Source organism: Dermochelys coriacea, chromosome 1 (genome assembly GCF_009764565.3).
Source record: "Dermochelys coriacea isolate rDerCor1 chromosome 1, rDerCor1.pri.v4, whole genome shotgun sequence".
NCBI classification, from domain to species: Eukaryota; Metazoa; Chordata; order Testudines; family Dermochelyidae; genus Dermochelys; species Dermochelys coriacea.
The window spans coordinates 10,164,968-10,183,519 of record NC_050068.2 but is presented as its reverse complement, the minus strand read 5'-3'; the positions used below and the strand labels follow the sequence as shown (position 1 = coordinate 10,183,519).

At 41.2% G+C, this 18,552-nt stretch overlaps 1 protein-coding gene across 1 annotated transcript in view; it reads right to left on the bottom strand.

Moving 5' to 3' along the window:
- Positions 1 to 18,552, bottom strand: part of C2CD3 (C2 domain containing 3 centriole elongation regulator) — a 91,942-nt gene that overhangs the window by 70,684 nt on the left and 2,706 nt on the right. The window contains 11 exon segments of the mRNA XM_043504026.1: positions 786 to 902; positions 1,600 to 1,639; positions 1,641 to 1,713; positions 8,723 to 8,947; positions 9,385 to 9,563; positions 9,952 to 10,096; positions 12,219 to 12,344; positions 13,174 to 13,306; positions 14,935 to 15,170; positions 15,921 to 16,135; positions 16,492 to 16,649. Of these exon segments, the coding sequence (XP_043359961.1) occupies positions 786 to 902; positions 1,600 to 1,639; positions 1,641 to 1,713; positions 8,723 to 8,947; positions 9,385 to 9,563; positions 9,952 to 10,096; positions 12,219 to 12,344; positions 13,174 to 13,306; positions 14,935 to 15,170; positions 15,921 to 16,135; positions 16,492 to 16,649 (1,647 nt within the window).

Genomic DNA, 18,552 nt, shown 5'->3' with positions numbered 1-18,552 from the left:
AGAATATGATTTTACACTTACCAAGGAGACAAATTATTCCTCATCATTTTCCATTAGAAAATGATTATTAGGGCAAATGGAGAATGATATGTTTAATGTTATTGCCAATTATAACAAAATCTGAACTGAATTAACCCCACTCCCTGACTTTCTGTAGTCAGCAGATTACGTGAATGTGATTACTTACGTGTACTCATTTATCCAAAAGGAATATACATTTTATTTTTTTCAAATGAACAGGTTACTCTAGTGTTTTCCAAGCTTTTGGCAGCTGAGCCCCTCCTTCAGGAAAATGAAACCAACCATACCCCCTTTCAACCTTACTGTGTGTTCTTAAAGGCCTACTCAACTTAACGTATACATCTTCCACACGCAGCGGAACTGGGGTATGCTGGATTACTCATGTCTGTTTGACGGTTAATGCTTAAATCCACCCTCTACTCCTTAAACGGCAATACTGTGATTTTAGAGAAGGGTGAAGGAGAAACATATTTGGGCTTTTCAGTCTTGAACTGAGATAGCAAGATGAACACTATATTACTCCCCTAAAAGCAGCTGCACATACCTCAACCCCTTTTAAGTAATAAATACTGAGATATTTTAAAGCAGCAGCCCATTTGGATGCCATCAGTTTTGTCTGTCTTTCTCTTGTGATTGAGATTAGAGCAATTCCAATACAGCACTGTAGATAATGTACAAAGGACATCAGATTGTACAAAAGTATATGGGTGCCCAAACGCCTGACTTGAAGTTTTGCTTACACAGATTAACTTGTGGCAAGTACTTTTTCTGTGCACTTTTTCTCATGTAGATTTTGAAAGCAAGATCAGAGTTCCACCAGTGCTCTATCATCATTCCACCAAAGTGAATAGGGAACACAAACCGCTGTTGAAATTTCACCACTGTAAGGAAGATTGACAGCTATGAGTCAAGTATGAGGGGGTAGCCGTGTTAGTCTGTATCCACAACAACAACAAGGAATCCGGTGGCACCTTAAAGACTAACAGATTTATATGGGCACAAGCTTTTGTGGGTAAAAAAACCACTTCTTTTGCATCTGAAGAAGTGTTTTTTTACCCACGAAAGCTTATCCCCAAATAAATCTGTTAGTCTTTAAGGTGCCACCAGACTCCTTGTTATTTTTGACAGCTATGATGGATGGAGTATGAGGATCAGAGTCAAGGGTTCTTGCTGGAACCTTAAAATAGACTATCTTGAGTTTTTAGCTATTCAATTCTGTTATAACGGAAACTTACCTTACCTTTTTGGAGGAGTAAAATGCTCAGCCATACTTGTGCGTTAAGAAAGTTTTCCGTTGGGGGAAAGTCTGCTATTGCCATCTCATTTATTCATTCATTTTTAATATTAAACTCAATTATGTTTAGATCCCTTCTCCCTGAAGGAGAGCATTTCATCTCCAAAGTCCCTGTGGTCCTATGCACTGACCACGTATCCTCGGTCAGATGCAACCTATGCAGGTTCACCAGTGGATGTTTTGGGTCTTCCTTCCATAAAGCATAATAAAATATCAGAAGAGCTATAAATTTCTAAAAAGTGTAGAATTCAACACAATAAGATTAAGAAAAATAAAACTCTTACCTTCACCTGTGATTTTACTTGAAGCTATGCGAATCACTTCCTGTTGTTAGGGAAATCTGTCCTGTTCCATTTTTGGAGACTCCCACTGGAAAGTGGTACTCAATGAAGAAAGTGCTACAAATGAAAAAGTGAATTAAAGATCCCAGGCTAACAGTGGTGTAGTGCCCCTAATAAGGCCATACACAACAGAAGTAAACTTTGCAGCCACAGTGTCCACAAGCCCACGTTTATTGGGCTCACAGTTCCTTCAATATTAGGGGACCACCGTTTTTTTTTTATTGCACGTTTTATCCGAGTGATGTTGCTACTGTGACTCGGTTAAAGAACTAAAGAGATGAAAAAGAATTTATTCTTCAATGTAATGCAATATTGTTACTTACACAATATCCAAGAACAACATTTGTTAAATTAGAGTTAAGATTGCTTAAATGCATTTTCTATCAAGGCAACAGCCAATTAAGACAACTTTATTACCTGACTAATCTCAATTCATATGCTTTACCCTGCAACATCAGATTATCCAAATGCCTCAGAGATTCTTCTTCTCACAAACTGCTTTCATTTCCAGATGCAAACACCCACAATACACACATACAGTTCCTCAAAACCATAGAGAAATACACAACTGACCTTAAAATATCTTGATCTTGTTGAAGTCTATCAATGAGACAAGGTGGGTGAGGTAATTGGAGACGTTTTGTACCTTGGGGGAGCATCCTGTAACCCCCCATTATCCTCATTTGTACATATTTGTGATATTACATATAAAGCATGCCTGTAAAGTATGAGAGAAAAATGTTATGATCTGCTGAAAGTCATTTACCTATATCTATCTATCTATCTATTAATGTATGTGAAGTTATGAGAATTGTGTTGTGTTTGTTATTAAGGCCTTGTCTACACTGGCCAAGTTTCGCATTGTGACTTCCGAGGTGTACACACTGCCAAGCCACTTAGTGCACAGAAACGACGCAGTTGCAGTGCTGCAAAAAAAAAAAAAAAACAAAAAAAAACATACCCTGACAAGAGGCATAGAGCTTTCTGCGCTGGGGGGTACTGCACCGCGGTGCCCGTGTAAACACCCTTGGTCGATTACAGCATTGCGATTGGCTTCTGGGGAGGTGTCCACAATGCCTGTTCTCGGCCTCTCTGGTCATCAGGTTTAACTCTACATCCCGCCCTCAGATGAGCAACCGTGAGCCCCACCCTTAAATTACCTTGGGAATTTTGAAGTCCCCTTCCTGTTTGCTCAGTGATGCAAGCAGTGGTCTCAGCGCATCTTTCCAGGTGCCCATGTCTACTCCATGCACCAGGCGATTCCCCTGCTTGGAGCAATACTGAGCTGCTGGACCTCATCAGCATTTGGGGAGAGGAGGCTATCCATTCCCAGCTGTGCTCCAGCCATAAGAATGAGGATACCTACAGACAGATTTCACGATGCATGACAGAAAGGGGCCATGACCAGGACACGCTGCAATGCAGGGTCAAAGGGAATGAGCTGTGGAACGCCCACCACAAGGGGCGGGAGGGAAACCACTGCTCCGGTGCTGCGACCACAAGCTGCTGGTTCTACAAAGAGCCAGACACGATATTCGGTGGTGACTCCACCTCCACTGCAAAGGCCACTGTGGATACTTTGGTGGCTCGCATGCCAATTGAGAGCCAGGAGCAGGAAATCTTGGATGAGGATTTGAGGGGGAGCAGAGGCACGAGGATGACTCGGAGGTCAGAGATGATGTAGCCATGAGCTCTTCTCTACCCGTGAGGCTAGCCAGTCACAGCTGTCGGATCTTGGCGAAGCACAAACAGGAGAGGAGGCCCCTGGTAAGTGGCTTTGATTTTGGGAATCACTGAAGCGAGTTGTTGGGGACAGGAGTGTTGCAGAAACCAGGCTTGTATCTATATGATGCGCATACCACTACAGCTTAGTCTGAGCGGTGGAAGGGGTGTTGATTGACTCCCTCACTTCACAGGAATCTGCTTCAGAGATCCAGGAAACTTCATGGAGATACTGGGCAATCCGCTGCCGCAAGTTCTTTGGCAGACCTGCTTTGTTTCTTGCCCCATTAAGGGTAATTTCCCCACGCCACTCTGCCATCACTGGGGGGGTGTGGGGGGTGGGGAGGGACACCATTGCTGCACGCACATACGCGCATAAGGGCCAGGGCAGAAGCCGCAGTCTTGGAGAAGACCCTCCCTTGATTCCCTGCTCGCCCTCAGCAGCAAGATATCTTCCACAATAAAACAGGTCTGTGGCAAATGTGGGGACAGGAATGATTATAAAGCCCCCTCTACAGCACTGGCTATTCCAAGAGCCACATGCCCAGTGTACAACATGGTCTGGAACACTGATTTCTCCTCCCACTACGATTACTCACCATTTTGGGGGTCTTCTAGCTATGTGTTGCTTGCCTAGGATCAGCCAGTTAGTGACAGGTATGTGAAAAGTGGCTGTGTTTTTAATCACTGAATCAGTGGTCTGTGTGTTGCAAACAATGCTGCTTCTGTAAAATGTTTGCATTTTGGCTTCCACATATGACCTTGGGAGCCCAGCCCTCCCCTCTTTTGTATTGCGGCTGAACGGTTGCATGACTTAGAAAGCGGCCACGAAGAACAGAGGACTTTCTGCGTGATGCCATGATGCACTCCGCAGCTGAAAAAACAGAATTGAGGGAGTGACGGGACAGCGAGAAGAGGGACAGAAAGGAGAATGCGGCACACCCAGAACGAAGCCCACGGAGTGGTGTCTTAAATCTTATGGAGCACCAAAGCGGACATGGTCAGGAACTATTAGCACTGCAAACCAAGCATGCTCAGATGCTGCCCTCTCCCTGCAGCCACTATCACAAAACTCCTTCCCTGCACTCCCAGACACCACCAACACATCTATCAACCTCCTGGCTCCAGTCTGTACCCGCGGCATTCCACTCCTGCCCCGTCACAGTCCAGCCCTGCAGACTCCATCTACCCACTGCACTTAATACCCATTCCTCTGCCATTTAGCCCTGCGAAGTACATATACCCACTGCACTGACTCCAAAGAAGAAGGTTGGAATGATACTATGGACATACACAAATCTTAACCACCTCCTCTGGGACCTTCCCTTCCCCCATCTCCTCAGTGCTGATGTGTTTTTTGTTTGTCTCTCTCCTCCGGTTGTTTGTTTTTTATAAAACGAATTGTGTGGTTTGAAAGCAATCTTTATTCCATTCATTGAAAGCAAACAGAGCCCTGTAAAGCAACAGGCAATTTTCTTACACCTTCATAGTGCATCATCTGCATCAATCACAATCACCTCCTTGCATTACAAGCACTGCACTCCTGAGCATAGCAACAAATATTAGTGGCTTTCAGCCTCAAATTGCTGCCTCAAGGCATCACTGATCCTTTATGGCCACCACGCTGTGCCCCTCTAATAGCTCTGGTCTCTGGCTGTTCAAAGTCAGCCTTCAAGTGCACAGCCTCTGCGGTCCAGCCCTGAATGAAGCTTTCACCCTTCCCTTCACAAATATTATGGAGCGTACAACACACAGCTATAAGCATAGAAATATTGTCATTGGCCAGGTCCAGCCTCCCATAAAGGCAGCGCCAGTGGGCCTTTAAATGGCCAAAAGCACACTCAACAGACATTCTGCACTTCTCAGCTGGTTGTTTAACTACTCCTTGCTGCTGTCAAGGTGCCCCGTGTATGGCTTCATAAGCCACGGCATTAAGGGGTAGACAGGGTCTCCCAGGATAACAATGAGCATTTTGACTTCCCCTACGGTGATCTTCAGGTCTGGGAAGACAGTCCCTGCTTGCAGCTTCCTGAACAGGTCAGTGTTCTGAAAGATGCATGCGTCATGCACCTTTCCAGACTAGCCTGCGTTAATGTCCATGAAACACCCACGGTGATCCATAAGCTCCTGGAGAAACCATTGAAAAATACCCCTTCTGATTAATGTACTCGGTGGCTAGATGGTCTGGTGCCAGAATGGAATATGCATGCCATCTATCGCCCCTCGGCAGTTAGGGAAGACCATTTGTGCAAAGCCATCAAAACTGTCATGCACGTTGCCCAGAGTCACGGTCTTTCAGAGCAGGATGTGATTAACGGCCCTGCACACGTTCGTCAACACAAGTCCAACGGTCAACTTTCTCATTCTGAACTGGTTAGTGACTGATTGGTAGCAGTCTGAAGTAGCCAGCTTCCACAGTGCAATTGCCACAAACTTCTGCATCAACAGGGCAGCTCTCATTCTTGTGTCCTTGCGCCGCACGGCTGGGGTGAGCTCCTCACACAGTTCCATGAATATGGCTTTCCTCAACCGAAAGTTCTGCAGCCACTCCTTGACATCCCAGACGTGCATGAGGATGCGTTTCCACCACTCAGTGCTTGTTTCCTGAGCCCAAAAGCGGTATTCCACTGCGGTCAGCACCTCCATGAATACCATAAGCAATCTTGTGTCGTAGCTAGTACGCATGGCGAGATCTATGCTGCACTCTTCTTGCCTTTGTAGTTTAAGAAATAACTCCACTGCCATGTGTTAGTGAGAGCAAGCAGCATATGGTCAACAGTGCAGGATCCATCCCTGCAGATGGAAGAGGCAGAGCACGCAGTACACAAACTGTTGAAAGATGGCGCCAAATGAGGACGGAAGCACAAGGATTGCTGGGATGCGAACCCAATGCATCACGGGGCATTGAGACAGGACTCAGGATGGCCCTGCAACCCCCTCCACCTTCCCACAACTCTTAGCGGGCAGAAGAGGAATAGAGGCTCTGTGGGATAGCTGCCCAGAGTGCACCGCTCCGAATACCGCTGCAAGTATCCACAAGTGTGAAACACAAGAGCGGTTTCCCTTCAGCGCTCTCTGAGTGGCACTGTAACTGCCAGTACTGTAACTCTGCCAGCATAGACATACCCAAAAACATGCTGTAGTTGGGGAATCAGCCAGCTATTAGCTTACCAGAGGCAACAGCTAGGCAAGTAACCAATGCCCAGCGGGGTGTGAAAAACCATCAACAGTGTATTGTCCAGCAGGGAGCTACAATCAATGACTCACCTGCATGAGGCCACACCAGGGGAATTGCTCAACCGTTGCTTGGAGAGAATCTAGCAATACCCTCAGACCATGCCTGGGACTGTGTTTTCCAAGCACATGAACTGAGGGTATAAAACAGACAGAGATGTGGACACATACTCAGCCTTTCTCCTTCACCCACCTACACTGCAAGCAACAAGGATGCTGAAGACTTGAACTCCAACTGGGGGACTGGACCAGATTTCAAAGGTGAAATCTTTGTATACTATGGACTGCAATATCCAGTGGGGCGAGGAAAAACTGCTTCTAGTTGCTGCCCAGTCTAATAGGGTTGAGAGTTTAGACTGCGTGCTTATATTTTATTTCTTTTGGTAACTAACTCTGACTTCTTGCCTATCTTTTATAGTCAATAAATTAATTTAAAGGTTTATCTTTACCAGTGAGTTGGTATGAAGTGTGAGGGCAAATCTGCTCAGGTTTGACAAAGGCTGTGTATATCCCCTTTTCCATTGTTGAAGTGGTAAACCAATAATAAATTAGACGATACATTCCTGAAGTACAGTGCTGGGAGCTTGGAGGGGTTGGGCTGGTGCCTTTCTGTGTGATTCATGAGTGGCTCTGGGAGCATTCATGCAATATAGCTGGGTGTGGGGCTCCACATGCTGTTGTGCTGAGTGATCACAGCGCCTGGAGGGGCTTGCTGCTGGTCACTAGCAAGGCATTGTGAGAGACAGCCCAGGCTGGAGAGAGTTAAGGGGGCACAGTGGTGCAACAGTCTCAGGCTGCACCCTGGGGGGATCCCGTCACAGTAATACTTTTTATTTGACCAACTTCTGTTGGTGAGAGAGACGCTATTTTGATCGTACACAGCACTCCTCAACCACCTTGTCTCTCTAATATCCTGGGAGCAACACGGCTACCACGCTGCATATTTTAATCATTGTATTTTGTTTAAAAGTTTATGATGTGTTACTTTTTAAGATAAGGAGAGGAGGAGGAGGAGGAGGAGGAGGAGGAGGAGGAAAGAACCTCAGGACCCTGTTGAGATAGGTCAATTGAACAAAGCACCAGCATTCAGAGAACCCTCGTTCCAAATCAAACAAGGCATATATATATATATATATATATAGATATATATATATATATATATATATATATATATATATATATATACCCTCAGACATGCCTGGACTTGTGTTTTATATATATATATATATATATATATATATATATATATATATATATATAAAATATATACACACACACAGGAGTACTTGTGGCACCTTGAGATTACAAATTTCTTAGAGCATAAGCTTTTGTGAGCTACAGCTCACTTCACTGGATGCACAGAATGGAACATAAAGTATGATTATATATACACAACACACACACACACACACACACCACACACACACACACATAATTATACTACACACACACACAGATAAGTTAGAAGTTACCATACCAAACTGTGAGAGGTTAATTAGTTAAGATGAGCTATTATTAGCAGAAGGAAAAAAAAAAAAAACTTTCGTAGTGATAATCAAGATGGCCCATTTAGACAGTTGACAAGAAGGTGCAAGGATACTTAACTTAAAGAAATAGATTCAATATGTGTAATGACCCAGCCACTCCCAGTCTCTATTCAAACCCAAAATGGTATCTAGTTTGCATAATTCAAGCTCAGCAGTTTCTCATTGGAGTCTGTTTAAATGGGCCATCTTGACATCTAGATGTGACATATTGAATCTATTTCCTTAAGTTAAGTATCCTCACACCTTCTTGTCAACTGTCTAAATGGGCCATCTTGATTATCACTAAAAAATTTTTTTTTTCTTCTGCTAATAATACCTCATCTTAACTAATTAACCTCTCACAGTTTGTATGATAACTTCTAACTTATCTGTACGTATCTATCTAACTATATGTTCCATTCTATGGATCCGATGAAGTGAGCTGTAGCTCACAAAAGCTTATGCACTAATAAATTTGTTAGTCTCTAAGGTGCCACAAGTACTCCTGTTCTTTTTTGCTGATACAGACTAACATGGCTGCTACTCTGAGAAAAAAAATAGAAAATCCTAAAAATAATTCTTACCGCTTTTTAGCTAATGCTGGTCTTGGTGGTTTCCCTGTTAAGCTTTTCTTGCCTGGTGTAGTCTGGGTGCTTTCAGGAGGAATTCTCAAGCTTTCAATTATGACTCTGGCTAAGTGTATTCGACCCAGCAAAGCCAGCCTATCCACATTTAAGGTTATGGCTTGACCTTCCTCTGTGTATTCTGTGGGAGCTTCAGAAAGTGGTAGTGGTCTAGTAGGAGAACAGCTGAAAAGGGTTAAAGCAGAGAACCCGGTTTAGACAAACATTCATTGCAGCAAAACCCTAAGTGAAAACCGTAGGCTGGCAGGGGGTGGTTGGTTTTTTTTTTAAATGGTTCACAATATGTGAACACGCACATTTGTTTTTTCACTGTACTGCACTTTTCATCACAAGTTTTCTACTCACCCTTTACAACTATGTTAGTTGCAGATAATGAAGGTGGCTTCTAAATTAAAATGTGTTATTTACTTACAATACACCTAGATATAGAAAGAAAAGTCTAGATGTTTTCTTTCCATGCAATTCTAACTGCATAAGACAGGATACCCTCCCAACTGAACTCTGCAACAACCCGTGGGTTGAGAACCACCGTATGACTATTGCTAATGGCAACTTAAGATTGGAGGCTAGTGCACAAAGGAGTCTGTAACTGAACTGTTCACCTGGGTTTCATTTCTATTGCCTTTTCTTTCTGATCACAGATACTAGAATCCAAAGTTTTTTGTGACCTCTGATGGTTTTCGTGGTCACCTTTCACAAGCTTTTTTGTTCTGATTATTTTTTTAGATGATATAACATCCTCATCATCACTAAGGAAGTCACTTAAACTGGTATCAGACTTCTAAAAAGAGATATCAGAAAAAATAAAAATGTATTATTATCAACGCCAACAAAAGGTACACAACAGCCACAATAAATGAGGGTGGGAAAAACAGCATGTGATCATGTAATCAGACTATTAAAAAGCATACTCTCAAGGGGACAGAATTAACGCTGCATGGGCATTCTTTGTTCTGGCATTTCCCGACATGAGTGCTTGAATGTCATCTTAATAATGTTCTTTTATCAGTTTTTAATGTAATTTTTAATATATTGGCAAACTTCTATAGGCTACATTACAAAAATGCCTTATAGATACTAAGACATCTATCTTCCTTCTCATCAGATGTCTTGATTTTCTTTTACTATAGCACTGTGGCCTAAGCATCTTCCCCTCATACCCCACTTACATGAGCTGTGTAAAACAAATTCTCCAGGAGACTCTGATCATAGTGAGGATCATTCAGCTCGCTATCATACACCTCACTTCCTGCAGAGAGAGATTCTGGAGGGGAACCTGTCCCATCCCAGATATGCACAGGGGATAAATCAGCACTGTGGACACAAGAGGAGGAAAAATATCCCTTTTAATATAGCAGTTTCATATCAATTCTAATTGCATTGTTTATAGAACAGCCACCTTTATATCCAGATTTGAACTTAGTTGTGATGCTCAAACTAGCAACAGTGAAGATAGTGCTTGACAGTAATGAAGAGTCCAGTTAAGAGATATGGCACAGGCAGAAACAAAACAAGCTTCCCTCACAATGTGTCTCAGACCTGATCTGAATAGAACTCCTAAAGCAGTGATACTCAGGCTGAGGCTTGGGAGCCACAAGTGTCTCTTTAATGTGTCTCCTGCAGCTTTTTGCAGCACATGATATTAAAACACTGCATGATTTAATTACTAACTAATCTAACTTATTAACATAGCAAATGCATCCTGATTAGTTATTAACCAACTGTAGAATAGTTGGTCAGTAATTTTGCTGTGAGATATAATAATTGTAAATGAAAGAATGAATCGACACTACTGTGGCTCTTTTGGGTAATGTTGATCGCTAATCTGATCCATGAGGTCTGAGTATCATTATCCGAAAGGGTAGCCTGTCCTAAATGGGTAGCCTGCTTTCCATTGCCCATTGAGTCTTTGGCCTTGCTTCTAAAACTGTCAAAAGGGCGCAGGACTTAGGAGTGGCAAGTTGAATAAGTCACTGAATAGCTACCAGATAACAAGAACAACTTTCAGTTACTACCAACCTGGCTGGATATCTGCTAGTGACCTACTGTAGAAAAGAAAGGCTTCATACCCCATGAACAATGCCCTGAATTAAAAAAGCATCCCTTTTCCCCAAACAACATATTAATAACCTACTTTTAAAAAAATTTTCACAAAGTGGTATTTTAAACCTGCCACTTTTCTGAGATGAGCTGGTGAATGTCAGTCCAATTCCCATTAGAAAGTTCTCAATTTCGCCACACAACTTCACCACCACATCTGAACGTCAGGATAGCACTCAGACACCCAGATTTGGATGGGCATGGAGAGCCAACTCTCACACTGTTCATTGGGAACAGGGTAAAGGTACATTAGTGGAACATTTGTTGTGTTCCTAGCCTTGGAACAGAGCAACAACTGCATTTTCCAAGGCTGTCAATATGGTACCATTCACAAGCATCCATCTAAAATCTGGATATTCCTCCAATACGTTAGACTGTTAAATAAAAAGAAGGGGAGTTTACAAAAAAAGTGAAAAGAAAGATTTTCACTGATTTTGCTGGCACCAAAAAAAAAACAAAAAAAAACACAACCCACTTTCCATCAAAGCGGGAAAATACAAGAACACAATGTCAAGAAAACCAGAAAGGGAAACTGATTAGGATTCTGAATCTGCAAAGATTTAAAACACATTCTTAACTTTGTGTGTGCAAGTAGCTCCAGTGAAGTCAATGGCACCACTCATGTCTATTAAGTTTTTACTTAATTTAACTTCTAAGTTATTAAATGTACTAAAATATATAAATCTTTGCAGGATGAGGGCCTAACTTGGCTTCACTATTTAACTGAGTGAAATGCAAAAAGGAAGCAATTATAAATGGGGAAAAGTAATTTAAAAAAAAAAAAGTTAATTTAGGTATCAACAACAGTTAAGGACGGTGTTTTAAAAATATATATATATATATTGCATACATGTGTATATATTATTTTGAAAAGCCACTTAAAAGCCACATAAAAATGTAAGCAACTCTTTGGATTAAGAGTGGAGAAAAGGCAAATTAATAATTGGGCAAAGGCTAAATATAACTAGTGCCACTCTCTATTTTGCTTAAAGTCTAGATTGTGTATTTTTTGCCTAACATTTGCCTAGTATCTCTTCAGGCAAAACATAAGTAATAACTAACTACAAATCAATTTGCACTAGAAACAGTGCTTAGTCTTCCAACATCATCAGCAATATTGCTTGAACAAAAAATCTTCACAAAAGTGGGCACAAACTCAAAGTGTAAAATACTTTCTCTTCCCACCACCTGATAACCCAGTACTCCAAAATATTTCCAGAAATGTGGGAGAGGATGCACTGACTCAATAAGTATCCCATATAATACAAGAAAATAGATAACTGGGTCATTTTGGGAATGTTTACGATAACATCTCAATGCATGCCATGGCACTCACCTGCCCAGTAGTAGGTGTATTGCTCTTTTTTCAGCATGGGAGTCAAATTCTTGAACTGTGTATTCAGATGCTAGAAGTGGATCTTCAGTAGTGGATATGATGTCAGGGTCCAAGGTTTTAAGGCTCCTGGATGACAGTTATTCCAGTGAAGAGGGATCAGGAGGAGGAATAAGGATAATAAGTGTTTCTGGTTTGTTCTAGATTTTATTCATTTCAACTATCAAATAAACAGATTTTCTCTCATTTAGCACAAATAAAAACCTATATACAGTGCGTTTCTATTTGCATTTTAACTCCCTAAGTACAAAAAGGACAAATTCTGTTATACAACACTAGGTAGATTTGACTTAAAGTTACAAGTTTGGATCAAAAATTGTAAGTATAGTTTATAATGTGCCAAAAGTGCAGCCCAATCCTGCAATTTAAACATAGCAGCTGCAGGCTCTCTATGCTTTTTCTCATTCTCTTTCTCTTTTTATTTTTTTTAAAGTGCTCATGAAAGGTGCCTGATCAACATTCCTGGGGAGACTGAAATCCTCTACTTATTTACAAATCAAATATAGCATAGGCAGCAGCGCTGGAACTGTCTCCTTACCAAACATGCCTCAAACTGTGGTATCTCTTTTAGGTCTGTCTGGGTATCTCAGCCTCTAAACTCAGGTAATCTTTTGACTCTGCTTAAACTTCCAGCAAGGTTGCCAATTGTGGATACCTGTCACGAACAGACCTACTCACTCATATCAGACAGATCACTGAATGACCTTCAGACGACACTGACGTTAAGTCATTACCAATATGGACTGGAACTGGTGAGGTGAAATATAGGTGCTTATTTATAACTGTTTGAATAAGAATTCTGAAAGATGTGAGACAAATCACAGCATTATAGGAAAATATGATAATGCCTTGAAATTTATGGCTTGGAAGTAAAACACACTCCCTCCTTCAAGCTCACTTTGCTGTTGCTTTGAAAGCGTCTCTCTTTATAGAAGGATGCACTTCATTCAACTCAATGTCAGTATCTGGGCTGGATTTCAATACAGAAACAGCCATGGCATTGCGGAGTTTATTGCCTTGATCCAGAAGAGCTGGAAAATAAAGAATAAAAACTCAAAATTAAAATGTAAGTTAAAACAGAAAAGCCATGTGCACACAAAGTAAATATGCCAGATGTAAATTTTATGTCTTCGTCTATCATTATAAAGAGCCCTTGACATATTGGAGATTAAACTTGCTATATACCGCAAAGCATATAACACAACGGGGAGTAAGAGGGAGCAGTCCTACTTCAGTCTTGAGCACAGGGCAGTATAAGGTACAACTCGCTTGTGCTAGATAGACTGAACCAGATGGTGGGGACAGGGTCTGGTAGGTAAGGTAGCCAGATTAACCCATGGAAGGTTGGCTTGACATCCAAAGGTTCCTCACTAGCAGTTCAATTTCAAGATTTCTCAGTAAATACAATGGACGGCTCAGAAAATTGGCAATAGGATATGGGAAGCTTCCATTGCTAGTTTACTCATCTAAATCCAACTCAGGATGACAGTGAGCTAATAATACTAAAGCCTGACAGCTGATTTGGTGGCCCATAGCAACTGAGTTAGTGATCTAAGTCCAATTCTTATCAAATAAGTGCTGATAGCATAGAAAAAACAAAATCTAACGCAGTTTGCACTCTTGATAGCCATCTCAACAGATAAAATCAAGGATTAAATAGGCTAGGAGACTGATATTCCCTTCTTGTTCCTCCAGATGAGAGATGAGGCAGGATGAGGTAGGGCAAGATGAGGTAGTTTGTACAGCTGCTGCCCATACTATACCTGTTCTATGGATAATCAGGACACCTGTCACCAGTCCCGAGGCCCGCTGGGGATATCAGTTGGCTGCTTCTTCACAGGGCCATGAGCACGGGCATGTACTTGGCGCGATTTACCCCGTCCCAGACACCTGTCCCTTCTGCAGCGTGAGGGAGACCCTGGTGCACATTTACCTGGAGCGTGCCAGGCTGCAGCCTCTATTCCGGCTCCTCACAGATATCCTGTTATGTTTCTGGCTGCACTTTTCCCCTCACCTCCTTATCTACGCACTCCCTATCCATGGCCCCACAGTCACTGGACCTTCTGGTCAACCTCCTCCTGGCCCTGGCTAAAGTGGCCATCTATAAAACCAGGGAGAGGAGGTTGGCCGATCGGGCCTCCTGTGACTATGGGGCCTATTTCTGACCCTCTGTCTGTTCACGCATCTGGGCAGAGTTCCTCTGGGCGGCGTCCACTGGCTCCCTTGACGCCTTCGAGGAGCAGTGGGTGCTGTCCGGGGTTCTCTGCTCGGTGTTCCCGTCAGGTTCCCTTTGACCACACTTCTGTCCCTGTTATTTCATTAGTTGTCCCCCGGAATCACTTGGCTTCCAGGTCCTGTGGATCCTCCCCTTAGGCTGGGAGGGAGGTCCTTTAGCAGTAGGCGGGCTTCTGCCTGCCCACTTCCTGGATCCCAGTAGAACCAGCACTAAATTAAATCTTTATATATTAAATACAAAAAGTGTTTTGACTGTCAGTTTAATTTCCAAATACTGTCTCTAGAACATTACAAGAAACACTTATCCTGAAGCCTTGAGTCTTACAAGAGCACCAACTTGTATCACATGCCAGCTAGCTAAAATGTTAATGAGCTTGTACAGTTTCAAATGAAACCTAAACCCTGATGGCAAATATTTACAAACCTGAAAGAAGGTCTTTTGTAGTTGGGTTGTTCAAAGACAGCACATGTGCATTACTGTGGCTCCCCACAGGTGTTCCTGCTTGCAATTCAAGATCAGAACTGTTGGGAAATGATGCCTGTTTCTTTGGAGGATTCACTTTTAAATTTTCATCTGGTAAAATCAGACGATGCTGAGACCCAGAGAAACTGTTCTTTATGTTCTCAGAATTCTCTTGAAAGAGCAAGTGGTCTATTCCTCTATTTAAAAAGATAAAAGTTTAGTAAAACCCGAAGTTGATTTGTAAATATAGTGCTCTTCAAACTCCTGTGCACATTCCTTAATCAGAGTACTGCATCCCCCACCTCAAAGAAAAACATGACATATTTGTATTTGGCTACTCAGAGGAAATCCTGACTTCCTTTCTTACATTCGAACTATGAAATATGCTGACTCAAATGATAATTAAAACATTATGGGCCACATCTTCAGCTTATGTAAACCACATAGCTCCAGTGAAGTCAATAGGGCTTTGCAGATTTATACCAGCTGAGGATCTGGCCCTTTATTCTTTTCTTAGCTACATGCCTAATTACAACATGATTTAGACTACACATGGACATACTTCTTAATCCATTAGTCATATATAAGGCTGTAAAAAAGTTTTGATTGTTTGGTTCAAAAATAGCAGCTGGTTTGTTAGAGTTGTGGTTGTGGGGTGGTCAGCACAAAAGACATGCCATGTGTTCCCACTTGGCTCTTGAAGGTAAGCATGATGGGGGGCAGTTGGTCCAAATCTGAGTGAGTGGTGTTGTGACCTGGAGCATGGGGTCACAACACCACTCAAATTTGTGGAAGCTATATAAAGTTGCTGTTTCCAAAATTGGAACAAAAACAAAATTGTGGCCCATGATTTTCTTACAGCCTTAGTCATAAACACATTGCTGATGCTTAATAAAACATCTGAAATGAAAAAAAAATTCCTTTATTTTATCTGGAAAAAAAGTTACCTTGGAGTAGCGGCCCTGCTATTGTTAACAGACTCTCTTCCAGCTATACCAGGTGGTCCATGCAGTAGTGCTGGAGCAAGAAACGGAGTCTTGCTGGGTTCAGTCATTCCTCTGGTTCCCTGAGCAGAAGCAGCAATGTCTAAACTCACATCTGTGGTTGGGATGGAGCTGCTACTGTCATAGGTTTCAGACAAGGGCTCTAAGACTAGAGATACCTGAAAGACACAATGTAAGAAGAATGTGCTTTTTAATTGAATGTGCCAAACATTCTACAGTTGTTCTTCTTTCAGTATCACGTAATATGCTGCATTTCCTGTACTAGAGGCTATGTATTTGATATACTTATGTTAGATATGAGCTTAATCTCTGGAATATTTACAAGCAGTTAGTTCACATTACACATTTTCAATCAAAGGAATCAGTTTCTTCAAGGGAATATAGCCCAGGAGCAGGACTTTCAAAAACAAATACTTAAGGTTAAATATAGGTTTACAAGCCTAATTCTAGGCACCAATTTTTTAAAATCTTGGCTGGCTCAGGTGAGTTGGGGAGAAAGAGATTTCAGTACTACCTGTAGTTCTCCTAGTTTCTCAGATGTTGGTGAAATAACAGTGAAAAATCCACTGATTGGGTGGCTTGGAGATAGTTGTGATAGTCCATTGATTTGAGCTCTACCAATTGGAAGATGGTCAGGTTTGGTCATTACCTCCAACACAAGAACACCCATATCTACAGGAGACAGGAACAGCTAACTTAGGTCTGGCATAAGACAACATATTAAAAAACCCTTTGTGAACAACAGTAATATTGCAGTTAAAATTAGGGCTGTCAATTAATTACATTTACCTCACGAGATTAACTCAAAAAAATTAATCGTGATTAAAAAAATTAATCGCCGTTTTAATCGCAAGGCTAAACAACAGAATACCAATTGAAATTTATTAAATATTTTTGGATGCTTTTCTACATTTTCAAATATATTGATTTAAATTAAAACACAGAATACAAAGTGTACAGTGCTTACTTTATATTATTAATTTGATTACAAATATTTGCACTGTAAAAATGATAAACAAAAATAGTATTTTACAAGTAGTGTAGTAGCGCAATCTCTTTATTATGAAAGTGCAATTTACAAATGTAAATTTTTTGTTACATAACTGCACTCAAAAACAAAACAATATAAAACTTTAGAGTCTATAAGTTCATTCAGTCCTACTTCTTGTTCAGCCAATTGCTCAGACAAACAAGTTTGTTTACATTTACGGGAGATAATGCTGCCTGCTTCTTATTTACAATGTCACCTGAAAGCGAGAACAGGCATTCCCATGGCACTTTTGTACCCGGCATTGCAAAGTATTTATGTGCCAGATATGCTAAATATTTGCGTACCCCTTCATGCTTCGGCCACCATTCTAGACGACATGCTTCCATGCTGATCATGCTTGTTAAAAAAATAATGCGTTAATTAAATTTGTGACTGAATTCCTTGGGGGATAATTGTATGTCTCCTGCTCTGTTTTACCCGCATTCTGCCATATATTTTATGTTGTAGCAGTCCCGGATGATGACCGAGCACATGTTGTTCGTTTTAAGAACGCTTTCACTGCAGATCTGACAAAACGCAAAGAAGGTACCAATGTGAGATTTCTAAAGATAGTTACAGCACTTGACCCAAGGTTTAAGAATCTGAAGTGCCTTCCAAAATCAGAGAGGGACAAGGGGTGGAGCATGCTTTCAGAAGTCTCAAAAGAGCAACACTCCGATGCAGAAACTATAGAACCTGAACCACCAAAAGAGAAATCAACCGTCTCCTAGTGGCATTTGTCTCAGATGATTAAAATGAACACGCATCGGTCCGCACTGCTTTGGATCATTATCGAGCAGAACCGTCATCAGCATGCATGCATGCCCTGTGGAATCATGAAAGCACATATGAATCTTTAGTGCATCTAGCACGTAAACATCTTGCGAAGCCAGCTACAACAGTGTATTGCAAATGCCTGCTTTCACTTTCAGATGACATTGAAAAAAAGAAGTGGGCAGCATTATCTTCTGCAAATGTAAACAAACTTGTTTGTCTGAGTGATTGGCTGAACACGTAGGACTGAGTGGATTTGCAGGCTCTAAAGTTTTACATTGTTTTACTTTTGAATGCAGGTTTTTTTTGTACATAATTCTGCATTTGTAAGTTCAACTTTCATGATAAAGAGATTGCACTACAGTATGTGTCTGAGGTGAATTGAAAAATACTATTTCTTTTGTTTTTTTACAGTGAAAATATTTGTAATAAAAAATAAATATAAAGTGATTACTGTACACTCTGTATTCTATGTTGTAATTTAAATATGTGAAAATGTAGAAAGCATCCAAATATATTTAAATAAATGGTATTCTATTATTGTTTAATTGCACGATTAATCACATGATTAACGGCAATTCATTTATTTAATCGCACAATTAATTGTGATTGTTTTAATCACTTGATAGCCCTAGTTAAAATATAATTAAAACTGCAAAATTAAAAGCCAGAATAAATGAAATGCGAAAAAATAAAACAAAAAAGCATAATTAAAATAGGGAGAGGGGGACTATAAGCGAGACAATGAGGTCTAGTGGATGGAGCACTAGA